This window comes from Eretmochelys imbricata, chromosome 1 (genome assembly GCF_965152235.1).
Source record: "Eretmochelys imbricata isolate rEreImb1 chromosome 1, rEreImb1.hap1, whole genome shotgun sequence".
NCBI classification, from domain to species: domain Eukaryota; kingdom Metazoa; phylum Chordata; order Testudines; family Cheloniidae; genus Eretmochelys; species Eretmochelys imbricata.
In genome coordinates, this window is record NC_135572.1 from 335,210,122 (window position 1) to 335,227,049 (window position 16,928).

A 16,928-nucleotide genomic window follows, 5' to 3' on the forward strand; every position below is an offset into this window, starting at 1 on the left:
GGCTGCCCCTACGTGTAAGAGCCAAAGTGGGGACATGCCGCTGCTTCCGGGAGCCACGTGGAGCAGGGCAAATCCCCAATCCTGTTCCCCAGCTGGAGCACTAGAGCGGGGCAAGCCTCAGACCCCATTCCCCAGCAGGAGCTCGAGGGCCGGATAAAAACGTCTGGAGGGTCAGATGTGGCCCGTGGGGCATAGTTTGCCCATCCCTGACTTAAATGCTCAAATAAACTCCCAGAAAGTACTAAGATTCCCAAATTTGAATTGTTTAACCTTGTTGCTTTGTTCATTTTTTGAGTATCGGGATAAATACACTTCCCCACAAGTGCGTAGACATTTTGATATGTCTGGCTATAGCTCTATCACCTTTAAACATCTTTAAGAAAGTGAGGTCTTTCTATGCAAAAGAAGCCTTCACTTTATTGTTCGGTTGTGGGTGGATTTCTGTGGTTCTCACTATTATATATCAAATCAAAGTAAAAATATGTTAAAACATTATTCAGGTTGCAAAGTGAAGCGCACAAAAGTTAATAAATGCCAAAATTAAGGATGCCTGAGCAATCTTACTTTAGCTCCCTTATGCGTATACATTATGAGACAGTCTTTAATTACATAATCACATATTATTTTTCCACAGATCCCCTGCTTCATTCAGTGTTCACGAAGCACGGTGCTCCACTAATCAGCAGCTATTCAATATTTTGTTTTAGCCTCATTGTTCAATATGTGTCCTCTGTCTTATTTACAGCACACTATTCAGACTCTACTTTGAAGACACAATTGTTAATTTCCTGAGAGACTTTGCTGTGGAGCTCATCAGTATAGTATCCAAGGGCTTCACAAACATTAATTAATTTATTTTCACAAACCCCTCCTCTGAGATGGTGGAATATTATCACCATTTTACAGATTGGGAGCTCAGACACACAGAGATGATGGTAAAATATATCCATTAATTTTGGGTGTCCCATTTGAGATGCCTGGGACCTGACTTTTCAGAGTACTTAGCATCATATAGTACTTTTTATTTTCAAGCACAGCTCTGTGCTCATCACTTCTACAAATCAGGCCCAGGGTCTCAGGTTGTCACCTACAAAATGAGGAACTCTCACTTAGTGGCCACCTGGGAAAAATTTGGTGTAGTGATTTGCTTAATATTACACAGGAATTCTTTGGCAAAAGTAGGGGCAGAATCCAATTCTCTAGGACAGCATTCAGCCATGAGACCCTCCTTTCTCTCCCTACATTCCCCTGCCTCATTCTCTCCACATCTACCAACTTCAGGAACAAATGAGCTAGGGATCCTATGGACAACAGCTTGCTTTAACATAATCCTGATTCATCCCCAAGGGAGGTCCATCCTGAGCACTAAATGAGGCAAGGGTCCTGAGGGTAAAAAGGTATATGATCATATTGTTAAAGATGATGTCATACTGCATACATGTATACAGGGGCACAGGCATACTTAATTCTGGCATTTCTTCTTTTTAGCTCTGGACTTTGCAACCTTAGTAACATTCTTTTAATATTTTTTGTTTTGTTTTCTTTTGTTTTAATATGGCCAAAGCTATGTATTTTTCTCTAGCCTTGGTCTCAGAAATGGCTGAAGTGGAGAAGTCTGATTACCAGCACGACAGAAACTACAATCACCACAAAACCTGGGTTATGGGTGGGGAATGTTACACCTTTAACACAGGGCATGAAATTACAGGGTTTGGATTTCATTTGAGTGCCTAGCCAACAGGGGGTCATTTAAAAAATATTAAAATAAAAGCAAAAATATATTGTGTAAAACATGTCTGCCTCTAAAACCTGATTAAAATGTCAATAACCAGATCATAAATTCTTGTAATATTGTCTCAACAAAGTGAAACTTTTGTGTACAGTAAAAATGACACAACTGTTAGTGACTGGAAATAACATACAGAAATTCTAGTTTTATGTCTTCTCATGCTCACAGAATGTTACTGAATAGAAGTTTGCTCCTCTTCATGAAGTTTTTAAACTTCATGTTTCTGTTAAGCATAAAGCATTTGAAGCATCTCTGTAACATTCCTCAGAAACGTCATGAATAATTGGATTGTCCCTCATTTTCTCCTGCACATAAGGGTGCTTCTACCTAGAAAATTAGTTTATCAAAATCTGTGTTCTGTTGTGTCAATCTCTTACAAGTAGAACTGTAGAACTAGTTTATTCTGTATTTTTGCTTTGTTGCATTCTAGTCTCTTGCAGAGAGTTGTGTAAAGCATTACAAATAAAACAATTTTGTTATTAATTTTCAGGTCCAGTGCTACACGTTTCCGTTGGAGTCAGTGCTACTACACAGTCCAAGATGAATGGGCTTTAGACAACATCTACATTGGACAGCAATGTTCAAATATGTGTAATGGACACGGCTGGTGCGACCATGGCATATGCAGGTATTGCACGTTTCCCAGTTCCTCTGGAAATGGTGACTCTGAATGCTGCTGGGATTTTATGTATTGTGTTATAAGGATGTTAGGTCACCTAGAGTTTTGGAGATGTATCTTTCAATCGTTTAAAATCTAAATAAATAAATGAAATAATGTGTTTGTTAAACCATTATGGCCAGAACAAAAGCCAACAGGTGCTCCAGTCCCCAAAAGCAAAGCAGGCATATACCTGGTGGATCCAGGCTGTGGAGGGATCCGTCAGTGGTGTAAGGACCATTATAACTGCATCTACTCCAACATCACCATCCTGTCCCAGGCATAGGGGATATGACCAGGGCACTGCTGTGACCAGCTGATCCCATATTGTCAGAGTGGACCCCGGGTGGGTACTGTTTGGCAGCCAGGATCACACTGAGCTGTCTTTAGGCTTCTGTGACTTACACCAGGGACTTGGCTAGTGTCTACTGGCCTCAAGATCATCTAGATACCACAGTGATTGGCATGTTTTTAAATAGCTAGAGAGAGAAGATATGATGGTATTTTTAAAAATTATGTAGGTGGTGGATATAGAAAAAACATAACCAATTAATGTTTATCTGCATTGTAAAAACATAGAAAAGTATAGTCGACTAACAAATTTCAAGACCACTTGGACACTGCAAAGTGGTGCTCCACATCATGGCCAGAACTTCACAGGGACAGCAGGGATACAACTAAGATCCATCTACACCAAAAGTAAATGCTCCTGCCATGTGAGCAGGAAGAAAATCTCTGATAGTTGTTAATATTCTAGAACCTAAGACGCAGAGTTGAGCTGTGGTACATGTCCACACAAGATAGGTCATTACAGGAGAGATTTTCTAAATCACAAATGCACGTTAGTAACCCAAATGCCATTGACTTTCTCTCCCCACAGTATCATTCATTTACCTTCCATCCCAAAAGAGTGTTTTGACTAAATAAATGCAGGTATAACTAACCACTAAAATGTAACCATCTTTGGTGGGAGAGAGACAGCAACACTACGTAACTGTAAGTGGAGGGGAAGTTTTGATCATCGTCACTAGGACAAACCTCTGTTCTTAAATATCCCATAAAACTTTTTGTAAGGACAGATTTTTAACAGTTCATGGTCCCTTCTGTGAGTGGACAACTTGTATATGCTCCAATTGCAGTTTGCTAATACACCCTCCAGTTTGCACACTCATATGTAGGAGTGTGCCCAGGCAAATCAGGGATTGTGGAATACACAGGTCGGAAGATGTACAGAAGTGTGCAGGCCTGTTTGGAAATTTGGCCCTTAATACCCCTGGGAACAGAATAGCCATTACGTTTTTGTCTGATTAAAAAGATCTACATACATAGTAGCTTCTGTGTATCTGTTTCAGAAAGGCTGAACTGACCACGCCAGGACCTGAACTTGTGATTCCAGGGAGTCTGATTATTTCACATCTAACTTAGAAGGGCTGCTGCATTGTTTTAAAGTAATTGTGGATAACATCAAGTAGAATATATATGTATCTTTAGGAGCCTGGTGTCTTTATGCTTCTCTCCAGGTGTGATCCAGGATACCAGGGCACTGAATGTCACCCTGAGACTTCCCTCCCTTCAACTGTAATGTCTGATTTTGAGAACCCAAATGGTTTGAAGACTGAATGGCAGGAAGTTATTGGGGGAGAAATTGTAAAACCTGAACAAGGCTGTGGGGTCATTTCTTCTGGATCATCACTCTATTTCAACAAGGTACACCCAAGAGTTGGGTAAATTAGAAACACTTTACATATATCTTTAAATGGAACCTAATATGGTTGTACGGCAACAAAGAAGGAGATTGGTGGTGTGTGTTAGAAAGCGATACAAGAGTAGATGACATGCAGTACGTAAATGCAAATTAGACAAAAATATGGATACATGTGCAGAACAAAGCCAAGTTAGTCTTTTTACAGACAGAAAGGATTGGGAATGCAGACATTGATTGTTCACCTAAGAAATACTATGTGTAATGGGAGGAACTAAAGGATCAGTGATGTACCTGAGAAATTTGCATATTAATCCTGCTATTGTTTATAATAGGATTTGTATATATGCTGTATATTCTTTCAAGTAACTTACAACTCCCATTAGTGACTATTCTTTCATTCTTTTTCCTAAGCAAGGGCAGTAGTCTTTCTTTCAGAGGCTAGTTCTTTCCCTACACCCTCAAGGCATGCAATTTTTTTGAAGTCAAAGAACTGGAGCTGGTGAAAATACAGATATGTTACTCCTCCAGCTTTCTGGAAAATGCTTGGTTAGCTCTTATCAGATGCTTTGTTTGCATGACTCAGTTGGCTCACTCACACACAAAAATAACATGAAACAAAGAGAAAATTAGGAAATCTGCAGATCAATAATATGTAATCAGATGAAAGCAAAAAGATACTTTTATAACCAAATGTAAGATTAGGAGAACAGCTTTGTGGTCACAGATCTACTTTTCTTCTTACATTGCTGTAATATCTCATTTTAATTACAGAAAGGAAAACTATACGCATAGTTATGTGGTTTCCTTTTACGGGCCTGATCCAATTGCCACTGCAGACACTAGAAGTTGGATCAGACCCAGAGGAATAAGCTAATATGTTAAGCTGTGTAATTGTATGTTGTTTATCTCATTTACAAAAATCTATCCCATCAAATAATTTTCAGAACTCCTATATACTTGCAGGGGTGCTGGAACAATTTTTATAATGGGGGTGCTGAGAGCCATTGAACCAAAGTGTAAACCCTGTATGTAATGGAAACCACTTCAAGCCAGGGGGTGTGGCAGCACCCCCAGTACTCCCAGTTCCAGCACCTATGTATATGTGTACAGCCAAGTCTCCTGGAAATGCAATGCAGTACTGAAAATTTCATAATAGACCAATCAGTATAACTAGCTAATTGTGATAATTGGATTTTTTATATAATTGTCTTCTCTATTAGATGTTCCTCCTTCTGGCTCATTTTCTCAAGCCAAGTTTCTCAAAGTAATTTGCTAAATTAGAATTAACCTGCTATGATCTGGGGTTCTCTTTTATTATTTTTCTTCTTATTTCTGCTTAGGAAGGGTGCAAATCTCATTTAGAAATTCTTGGCTTCTTTCTATTGATCTCTAAGGGTTAGGTTAGCATTTATTTTTTCAGTAGCAGCAGTCTGAGTGCCATAATTGAAGGTGGCTTATTTAATTTGTGTTTAGATGTTCTGTGTTCAATGCGCCTCGCTGCCATGGTGATAGATGTTATAATAAATTATTTGTAATCATTGGCTGACATTTGTGTGTTGTTTTTAGAGCACATACACATGTGTTGCTATTTCTTTGTATTTGTTCAAATAGCCACTTTGTATTTGAACTTCTAATGTTTACTGCCATTATCAGTCTCTCATTTCTGGATTAATTTTGGCTTTGTTCTGCTGACTCCTTGTTTATCTTTTATATCTCATTTTAATCAGTTGTAGGCATGTTTTCATCATGGAACTCTTTCAATTAGTCCCTTGCATTTCCTTTGTGACGTTGCGTAACTGCAGGCCTGTTTTAATTAACCTAATTCTGTAGCTGATTATTCTATTGGTAGAATGGATTTTGTGTTATATGTATGAGAAGTACAGCAAACCTATCTGAAATAGTATCTCAGTTCTTCACATGAAGCTTGATTCACCCCTTCTAGTTCAGGGGATGACGTACATTGCACACAGACCCTGAGCTTTCATGAATGAATACCCACTTCCTCAGATGTGTGTAGTGGAAATTTCTAGAGGCAGGTATAAATATGCAAACAAGAATCAGGCTAGGGATAATGAGGTTAGTTCAATCAGGGAGGATGAGGCCCTCTTTTAGCAGCTGAGGTGTGAACACCAAGAGAGGGGAAACTGCTTTTGTAGTTGGCTAGCCGTTCACAGTCTTTGTTTAATCCTGAGCTGATGGTGTCAAATTTGCAAATGAACTGAAGCTCAGCAGTTTCTCTTTGAAGTCTGGTCCTGAAGTTTTTTTGCTGCAGGATGGCTACCTTTAAATCTGCTATTGTGTGTCCAGGGAGATAGAAGTGTTCTCCTACAGGTTTTTGTATATTGCCATTCCTAATATCTTATTTGTGTCCATTTATCCTTTTACGTAGGGACTGTCCAGTTTGGCAGATGTACATAGCAGAGGGGCATTGCTGGCGAATATGACATTGGTGGACATGCAGGTGAATGAACCGGTGATGGTGTGGCTGATCTGGTTAGGTCCTGTGATGGTGTCGCTGGTATAGATATGTGGGCAGAGTTGGCATTGAGGTTTGTTGCATGGATTGGTTCCTGAGTTAGAGTTACTATGGTGCGGTGTTTAGTTGCTGGTAAGAATATGCTTCAGGTTGGCGGGTTGTCTGTGGGCGAGGTCTGGCCTGCCTCCCAAGGCCTGTGAAAGTGAGGGATCATTGTCCAGGATGGGTTGTAGATCACTGATGATGCATTAGAGAGGTTTTAGCTGAAGACTGTATGTGATGGCCAGTGGAGTTCTGTTGGTTTCTTTCTTGGGCTTGTCTTGCAGCAGGAGGCTTCTGGGTACACATCTGGCTCTGTTGATCTGTTTCCTTATTTCCTCATGTGGGTATCGTAGTTTTGAGAATGCTTGGTGAAGATCTTGTAGGTGTTGGTCTCTGTCTGAGGGGTTGGAGCAAATGCGGTTGTACCTCAGCGCTTGGCTGTAGACAATGGATCGTGTGGTGTGTCCAGAATGGAAGCTGGAGGCATGAAGGTAGGCATAGCAGTCAGTGGGTTTTTGGTGTAGGATGTTAACATGACCGTCACTTATTTGCACCGTGGTGTCTAGGAAGTGGACCTCCCGTGTAGATTGGTCCAGGCTGAGGTTGATGGTGGGGTGGAAGCTATTGAAATCGTGGTGGAATTCTTCCAGGGTTTCCTTCCCATAGGTCCAGATGATGATGTCATCAATGTAGCATAGGTAGAGAAGGGGCGTGAGTGGACGAGAGCTGAGGAAGCATCATTTCAGGTCAGCCATAAAAATGTTGGCATATTGTGGAGCCATGCAGGTGCCCATAGCAGTGCCACTGGTCTGGAGGTATATATTGTCACCACATTTGAAATAACTGTGCGTGAGGATAAAGTCACAGAGCTCAGCAACCAGTTGTGCTGTGGCATCATCAGGGATACTGTTCCTGACAGCTTGTATTCCATCTGTGTGTGGGATGTTTGTGTAGAGAGCCTCTACATCCATGGTGGCTAGGATGGTGTTTTCTGGAAGATCACCAATGCATTGAAGTTTTCTCAGGAAATCAGTGGTGTCACGGAGATAGCTGGGAGTACTGGTGGCATAGGGTCTGAGTAGAGAGTCCACATATCTGGACAGTCCTTCAGTGAGAGTGCCGATGCCCAAGATGATGGGGCGTCCAGGATTTCCGGGTTTGTGGATCTTGGGTAGTAGATAGAATAACCCCAGTCGGGGCTTTAAGGGTATGTTGATTTGTTCTTGTGTTAGTATAGGGAGCGTCCTGAGTAGATGGTGCAGTTTCTTAGTGTATTCCTCAGTGGGATCTGAGGAAAGTGGCCTGTAGAATTTGGTATTGGAGAGTTGTCTGGCAGCCTCCTTTTGGTAGTCAGACCAGTTCATGATAACAACAGCACCTCCTTTATCAGCCTCTTTGATTATAATGTCAGGGTTGTTTCTGAGGCTGTGGATGGCACTGCGTTCTGCACGAATTAGGTTATGAGGCATGCAATGTTGTTTTTCCACAATTTCTGCCTGTGCACGTCGGCGGAAGCATCCTATTATAGGTCCAGACTGTCATTTCCACTACATGCGTCCGACAAAGTGGGTATTCACCCACGAAAGCTTATGCTCCAATACGTCTGTTAGTCTATAAGGTGTTACAGGACTCTTTGCCACTTTTACAGATCCAGACTAACACGGCTACCCCTCTGATACTTGACGGACTCTGAGTTATCCAGGACTGGTACACCCTCAGAAGAGTGTGTGTTTACATGTCTTCCCCCCTCAGAGGTTCAGCTTGATGAGGACAGCTTTCAATTCCAGCTCAGTCACTGAAGGAAGTTGCCATGGAGGCTCCCAGGGAAATATCAGCCTTTCCCTCCACCCTGGCTATGCTCCCTCCCTGGCTATCATAATCCAATTTTGGTACCATGCTAGCCAGTTTTGGACCCCACAGCAGAGTTGCTGTTGCAGTCATCTTACCCCACCACCTCCTCATTCCAGGTAGACTTTCCTCATGTGAGGGCCCCATATTATGTCAGAAAAGCTTATATATCTCAAGGCGAAACAATATCACTGGGTTTTAATTTAATTTTGTGAGGATCAAGGGATTTTTTGCATATTAAAAAAAGTTTTAAAGTCAATAAAATCTGCAATTGGCTGCAGAATTTCAAGAACTTAATTTGGTTCATAAATCAATTTACAAAAGATTATTGCTCTAGACATGTAAAGGGATTGAAACTTTGATATACTGCATATACAGTGTATTGTAGAGTCTAACTATGGAACTGGATGTATAATATTGTGCATGTAATTCCAAAACAAAATGGAGGGATGCAGCAAGGTTTGGGCTAGAATGCTGTAGACATTTGTGTGTTCTGATTTTTCCATGAACTGAAGGAAAGGTTTAAATCAATCTCACTTTTCTTGTAAAGTGTAGCTGGCATTTTAAACCCCAACACTGAACCCTTGTCACTTATGTCCAATTAGATCATGTCAGTTGCCCATCATCTGGACTGGAAGTCTGAAGACTGTCATAAGGGAATGCATGATACAAATTTCAAAATTATAAATGTGGTTTGAAATATCTAAACCATCTTTGTAAATTCAACCAAGCTTCCCATTTTTAATGCTACTTTGTACTTGGAAATGGAGGAGAATCCATGATTCTGGAGAAATTTGAAGATAACATGAGTGCCCACTACTCTGCTCCACTGTGTCCCTAAGTCTTATGTTTGTTTAGTCTACTCTGGAACCCAGAATTCAACTTTGTTGCAGTTGTGGCAGATCGGTTAATGTGATGTTGGGGGTGAAACAAACAATCCATAAATTCAGGTTCAGAGGGTTGATCCATTTTGTAGCCATAATTCAAAAAACAAAAGACTCTTCACAGCTAGACCCTTGTCTTGATGGATCTGGTTCTGTGCTTACTCCAACCCAGTGAGACAGTGACTCTCGTAACACTCTTTTTATAAAGAGCAATTAACCCAAACTGAGCTCAGTTCTCTTCCCTCCTGGCTGGATTCTTTGGTGAAGGCAAATCCCTAAGGGGAAATGCTGGGAGTTTTGGTACTGACTTCTGTTGAAACCTATTGAAGATTCTCTGCTCCAGGAAAGGGCTGTAATCACCGCCCGACCAACTGTTGGGCAGTCAGGACATCAGGTTACAGCTCTCAGTAAAGTTTATTCAGGTGCTTACCATAATGTCAGTGACTCTCACTGCCAGACTATGTCAAGTTACAGCCATTTTTAGAGCACAAAAATGGTGAAATCAGTATTGTCTCTACACCTGCACAGATACTCTTGGGTGATGGTTTTTCCTATCACCATCTTACATATAGTAATGTATGGCAGTGCAGGATTGGTCAGTCCTTGAACCTGATATCAAGTGATGAGCTCAACTTCATCTCCTTTTTGCTTCTCTAAATCTTCCTCTAAGATATTTGTTCTTTTCTGATAGTTCCTTGTGGCTCCTCCATTATTCTTCCCCCAGTCCAACCCCATTTCCTCTCCAGGTCTCTAGTTCAGTTTCCCTTTGTATCTCTGGACTTGTAATTCTGCTCTTCAAGTATCTTCATTTCTATCAACATGACTGAGACACATTAGAAATCCCTCCGTATCTTATAGCACATAATTAGAGTAGCACCAAATCCTCCCCCAATGCACATCGTTACTAGACTGGCTAAGCTCTTGAAATTGCCTTGGAAGCTAGGGGTGAAAGAATCCACCCATCACGCCATAGGGCAGCCATGAAGCCACTCCATGGCTGATAGTCTAGCATCATGGCTGGCGTAGCCTCCATGCAGAATGCAAAGTGTTGATAAATGCACTGTAATGCACACTGGAAAACATAATCTCAACTATACATATAAAATAATGGTCTAAATTAGCTGTTACCACCAAGAAAGAGATCTTGGAGTCATTGTGGATAGTTCTATGAAAATATCCTTCAATATGCAGCAGCAGTCAAAAAAGCTAACACAATGTTAGGTACCATTAGGAAAGGGATAGATAATAAGACAAAATATCTTGATGCCACTATACAAATCCATGGTACGCCCACACCTTGAATACTGGGTGCAGTTCTGTTCACCCCATCTCAAAAAAGATATATTAGAATTGGAAAAGGTACAGAAAAGGGCAACAAAAATCATTATGGGTGTGGAACAGCTTCTGTATAAGAAGAGATTAAAAAGACAGGGATTTTTCAGCTTGGAAAAGAGGTGAGTAAGTGAGGATATGATAGAGGTCTACAGAAACATGACTGGTGTGGAGAAAGTGAATAAGGAAGTATTATTTATTCCTTCACATATCGGAAGAACCAGGGGTCACCCAAGGAAATTAATAGGCAGCAGGTTTAAAACAAAAGGAAGTACTTCTTCACACAATGCACAGTCAACTGGTAGAACTCATTGCCAAGGGATGTTGTGAAAGTGAAAACTACAGCATGGTTCAAAAGAGAATTAGATAAGTTCCTGGAGGATAGGTCCATGAATAGCTATTAACCAAGATGGTCGGGGATGCAACCCTGGGTGTCCCTAGCCTCTGATTGCCAGTGGTTGGGAGTGAACAACAGGGGATAGATCACTCAATGATTGCCTGTTCTGTTTATTCCCTCTGAAGCATCTGGCACAGGCCACTGTTAGAATACAGGATACTGAGCTATATGGACCATTGGTCTGACCCAGTGTGGCCCTTTTTATGTTCTTAAACCACCTCCATCGAGGGGGAAGTTTGGTGGACCTACATAGTGTCAAAGCCAGTGGTTCCACCCTCAAATCCTTGCTGCACAAAGGGGTGTTTTGGGAGTAGGATCCTACAACTCCTGCTCCCATCCCATCAGAACAGTACTGCACTGGTTCTGTTGCAGGCAGGGCCCTCCATATAAAAGAGGGGTCATGTATCCAGAGTGGAAATACACTACTCTATAAAACCATAGTTGAACCTGATTCTGCCCTCCCCTCCATTGATAACAAGGCAGACAATGATCACTTCAATAGTTCAATGTAGAGAAAGATGGTAAATGTCCTTTGCTGGTATTCAAAGATACAGATAGCAAAACAGACTTCTAAATACTACCAGGCCAGTTCTGCTTTCTGATGGAGTAAATCCAGAGTAATTCATCATCAAACATACATGTCTAGTAAGGATCATTGTGCCAGCCAGAGTAATCATGGTTGATGGCATCACACCACGTGTCATGTACTGAAGTTCCCAGATCTGGCTCAATCCTGCAAATCCAGGAATCTCAGCGGCAGTCTGTGGACAGTGCCGCGTCTTGTCAGGATGTCATGTCCACCTCTTTGCACATCAATGGAAAGTCTGAGAGCATGGTGTGCTGCGATGGTTTTGTCCATCCTGGTGATATGGCTGAAGAGCATGTAGTGCTGCTTTTGAACATAATGAGCAGATAAAGGAAGGCCACATCCTTGGGAGATGGTGACATTTTGCATTAAATCAAACCACTTTATGCTCAGGATTTGGCTCTGGCAGTGATTTCACAGAGTAATTCCACTGACTTGAAATGAGTAACCCCTGACCTATACCAGTGTGACTGGGAGCAGAACATACCCGTATGTGCGAGTGAAACATACTTACATGAAAACTGAAGGTAAAATGCCTCTATTTTACCCCTGTTGCAAGAGTCAACTTTATACACTTCAGTGAATGCTACCATGGACTGTCTCCATAAGGAGGTAGTAGGAAGCTGAGATATCAAACATACTGATTCTAAAGTGCAGAGGAGGACCTGGAATTTGACTCTGCTATTCTGATCACTGGATCCTTGATAGCTGCCATGATGATGATGATGATTTAGGTAGCTGGGTGCCTCAGAAAAATGTGAAGCCTTCAATTCAGATTCTTTTGAAAGATTAGGCTTGCACGTAGGCAAATGAATGAAAAACAATAGTGGAGAGGGTCGGATGGCTATGGATATGTTGAATGCTGTAAATGCAAAAAAGTTTGTGAGTATGAGGTGATGCATCTGTGGTAAGAATGTATCCTGGACCATGGAAACAACCCAGAAGAAAGAAGATATTTCATGGGTACGTGAAAAAGAGAGTGAATAAGACACGTGTTCACTCAGTGCTGCTCTGTGAAAATACATCCTGGACAAAAATGGTCCTAAATTTTTTTAAGATGCAATATGGAAGGAAAATGCAGGAAATCAACAAGGCTACTATGATAGGGTTTTAGTGTGTGCCAGCCCAGACCCTGCAATATGTTAACCACCCTCACATCCCTTTAAAGTCCGGGGGAATTGAGTGTGTGAAGGGGTTCATTCACTGCTGGCACCGCCTGGTGACTGGATGTTGCATAGCAGCTCTTTCCCCTCTGTCTGCTGCTGATGGCCACACAGCCTCTGTGGTGACCAGCCTCTTCCTAGGACTTGGCCCTCCAGCCAGGTCACTTTAAAGTCAGTCCCCTTCTGGGGTAGTCCACGAACAAAAAGCAAAGAGAATTAATGCAAATAAACTGAGTTCATAAGAAATGGAGGGGAATGATTTCCGCTGAGGGTGCATCAAAATCTAGGCCACCCTTCCCCCAGGGCGGGGCCTACATGGAGTGGTCATCTGAGAGGCTCCTGCCTTCGGTCAGCCCTTTCCTCCGAAGCTGAGGGTTTTTCTTTCTTCTCTGATCTGCCAACAAGTGAGCTGCTCTGTTACCCTTTTGAGCTCCTCCTCCAGCCTTTGCATGTCTTGCAGATGTGGAGGTGGAGTTACCTGAGCCCACAGCAGCTCCTTAACCCTTTGTTGTCCAGTGCAGGGTTTGTATACCCCATCACATAGTGCTAAACAATTTTCAGGATCTAGCCCTCAGACAAAGTGCTAGTACAAGATTTGACTGGGAAAATTATATGTTAAGGGCCAGGTTTTCAAAACAGCTTAATGCAGTTTCACATGTGTCACAATAGGAGTTGCTAGGTGCTGGACACTTGAAAATCTGGCCCTAAATAGTTCAGGGTGTACAGGGTCTGTTCCCTCCTGGCTCCCCTGAGGGTGCAAGACACCAGAAGCCATGGGGAGGAGCACAGAAGAGAGAGGGTAATTTTCAAAATTTACAAATGTGTGTTTAAGGCCTTGCACTCCTAGTGCTAGATAAATAATTAAAAAAACATGGAATGCTGGGTTTGTGATAATAAAAATGTGTGCAGGGTAGAAGTAGTGATACAGTCAAAAGTGATTACAGTGTAAAGAATGGCTAAAGTAGGGACTGTGTCTTAAAGGCCGATGAGGAGAGAATCACACTTGCACAAAATGCAACTCCTTTGCATTGCAGTATATTGTACATAATTTTCCATATACAACTGTGTTTGACATTTAGACATTTTCAGTAAAAGTGTCTTAGCGGGACGATTAACAATCTGAGTATATTTATTTTCTTTTCATGTGCCTCTTTACTACAGGACGGAAAAAGGCAATTGATGAGCTGGGATTTGGACACCACCTGGGCAGATTTCATCCAGTTTTACATTCAGATAGGTGGGGAGAGCTCTTCATGCAATAAACCAGACAACAGAGAGGAAGGTGTGCTGTTGCAGTACAGCAACAATGGAGGTATCACTTGGCACCTACTCGCAGAAATGTACTTCTCTGACTTCAGCAAACCTAGGTAAGATATTGGTTCAAACTAAAGCCATATCATATAAGACTTTTTAAAAAATCTCTCTCTCAGTTTATTAAAAGGCAAAACAAAAACATTGTAAGTCATAATGCATAAAATCCATTACAAGGAAACTCTTCCAGGCTTCAATAGTAAAGTACTTTGACTAGGAATGGAAAAAAATCTAATAGAGATGGACCGTAAAGAAAAACTAGTGAAAAATAAAAGTGTCCAATTATTCAATCCAATGTGCAACATGACCAGATCACTAATACATATACAAAATTAACAGAAAAATATAGAACTTGTCCAAAATGAGGTGCAGAAATTTGTTGTTTCCTTTTATCTCTGGTTTCAGCTCTGATGAATATGTATTGATATTACATGCAAAAAACTACATTAAAAGAACATTAAAGATGCAAAGTTAAACACTTCAAAATTAGGAAATGCCAGAATTAAGGTTACTTTAATTACATCTATCTATCTTAGGTACTTATTTTGCTTCTGTTACCGTAATAACTCTTCACAGTCTTTAATGTATTTAGCTTCACAACACCCTTGTGAGGTAGGTAAATAAATTATCCCATTTTTATAGATGGTAAACTGAGGCACGGAAGAATTGAGGGTAAAATTTTCAAATGCACCTAAGTAACTTAGGACTAGAACTGGTCAAGAATTTTTGTCAGAATCATTTTCCCATGGAAAATGTCCTTTTTGCGAAATTGAAAATTTCCATGGGAAAATTTTAGTTTTGCTTAAAATTTTTCATTTTCCATAGAAAATGTCAAAATGACGGCTCCCCAGCTGCCCGCCTGGAAGGCTCTTATCAAAGCCTTCCAGAAGGACTGCGAGGCTGAGTGCCATGACTCTGCCTCCCTGGCTCCAAGAGATAGTGGTGAGAGGCAGAAAGGCTGAGTGCTTCATGCACTCTACTCCTCTGGCTCTGGAGCTGGAGAGTAGCTGACCACCCTGGCTTGTCTGCCACTCTGGCAGTTGGGCTGGAAGACTCTTGTCAATTTCACTACAGTGAAAACAAGAGCCAACAAGGTGGGCAACAAGGAAGCCAAAAGTTCCCATGAAAAATGTTACCGTTTTGACTTTTTGTCATGATTCAGGGTGAAAATTTTTTTAAAAAATGCAAAATTTTGCATGGGAAGGGATTTCCATTTCCCAGCCAGCTCTGCTTAGGTTTCAGGTTCTGGAGAGGAATGTTCTCTAGTAGTTATATGCACTTCTGCCCCTGTATTCTCTCCTCCATCCCATCTGTCCCCTTCTGGCCCAGTCACCTCCTACCAACCTCTGCTCCTTTACATTCAAGTCAGGTTGCTTCTTCCTTCTTCTCCATGCTTCCTGGGCAATAGCAAAGGGAGCTCTGAGTCTCACCACTGTCCAATCTGGTGCCTGGTGCCACAGCAGCCCATAGCAGGCAGGAGGAGCAGTTGCAGGGAAAGACCTAGTTGGCACATGCTCAGTGCAGAGGGAATGTACAGAGAATTTAGCTACCAGCCTCTTGCAAACCTCTACTGAGCAATTTTGAATGGTGACTTTCAAAGTGTTATAAGTCAGCAAAATGTAGTTGGATTTTCAAACATCCCTCTGATTCTTGGCTTCTCTGACCTGTTGCCAAATTTCAAGTTCCTGCTCCAAAGCATGGACGTGTTAGAGCTGCTCATTGAAATAGTTATAAGGATATTTAACATATGCAAAAATGTATTTCCCTAACCTCATTCTCAGAAATGGCTGAACCATTTTTTGCTGAAATTTCCCTCAAAAAGTTCAGTTTGAGGCAGTCACCCAGCATGGAAAATTTCAGTCTGAATGGTTAAAGTTTAGCAAAGTTATATGCACCTGAAAATTGGGTCTTATAATGGAAAATGTAGGGCAACCTTAACTATAGGCATCACAACCAGCTCCACCTGCAATGTTACAAATAGTTAATATGGAAGGATAGATGAAATTTCAATTATATCAGTATGTTACTCTGATAACCCTATTTCGGTCATATGACATCAAGTATTATTGCTTTATTACTTATTTTATTGACATTTATACCTGCTATCACCATAGAAGTTAGGGGCTTACTAATAACAAAAACGCAATAAATTACAAAACACCCACAATGGGTAATGTATGGGAGGATTTCCTGAGTTGCCAAAAGAGAGACCATTAAAACTTATTTCTAATTTAGATTTCAATTAATGTGTTAAAAATAACTCACAACATAGGATTCATTCCTTTAATATGTACTAAACAGAGAACATTTGAAAATCCTGTTGTATTCAATGAAGAACCAGCCAAAATGTGTATCCTGATTAATTAGTTCAAAGTATGACATTGTTTGGACTAAAGTAGTCTATGTTTACCCATAAGACATACTTCTAATATGTCCAAGACAATGATGCTTAATGAAGTTTATTCAAATAGAACATAAAATAACTCTTTGTGTTACTGTTATTCTTATTCCTATACTTATCAGAAAGATACTTGGTGTAAGGATGTCACCAAAAAGAGAATGCCTGATTTGATGAAATGGTCTTCTGATATTGCTATGGAGAATTGTTATGAAACAGAATCCTGCTTTCAATGATAGCTTTCTAAATTATTGTTATTTATTGTTTTTATTACAATAGCTTCTTACAAGCCCTTCTGAGATCAAGGCCCCCTTGTGCTAGGCAAGACAGACAAAGGAT

At 41.0% G+C, this 16,928-nt stretch overlaps 1 protein-coding gene across 1 annotated transcript in view; it reads left to right on the plus strand.

Annotated features, from left to right (window-relative positions):
• Window positions 1–16,928, plus strand: part of RELN (reelin) — a 455,527-nt gene that overhangs the window by 339,542 nt on the left and 99,057 nt on the right. Inside the window, exons 23-25 of the mRNA XM_077807865.1 lie at window positions 2,280–2,417; window positions 3,968–4,154; window positions 14,042–14,247. Of these exons, the coding sequence (XP_077663991.1) occupies window positions 2,280–2,417; window positions 3,968–4,154; window positions 14,042–14,247 (531 nt within the window). The remainder of the gene's footprint in view (window positions 1–2,279; window positions 2,418–3,967; window positions 4,155–14,041; window positions 14,248–16,928) is intronic.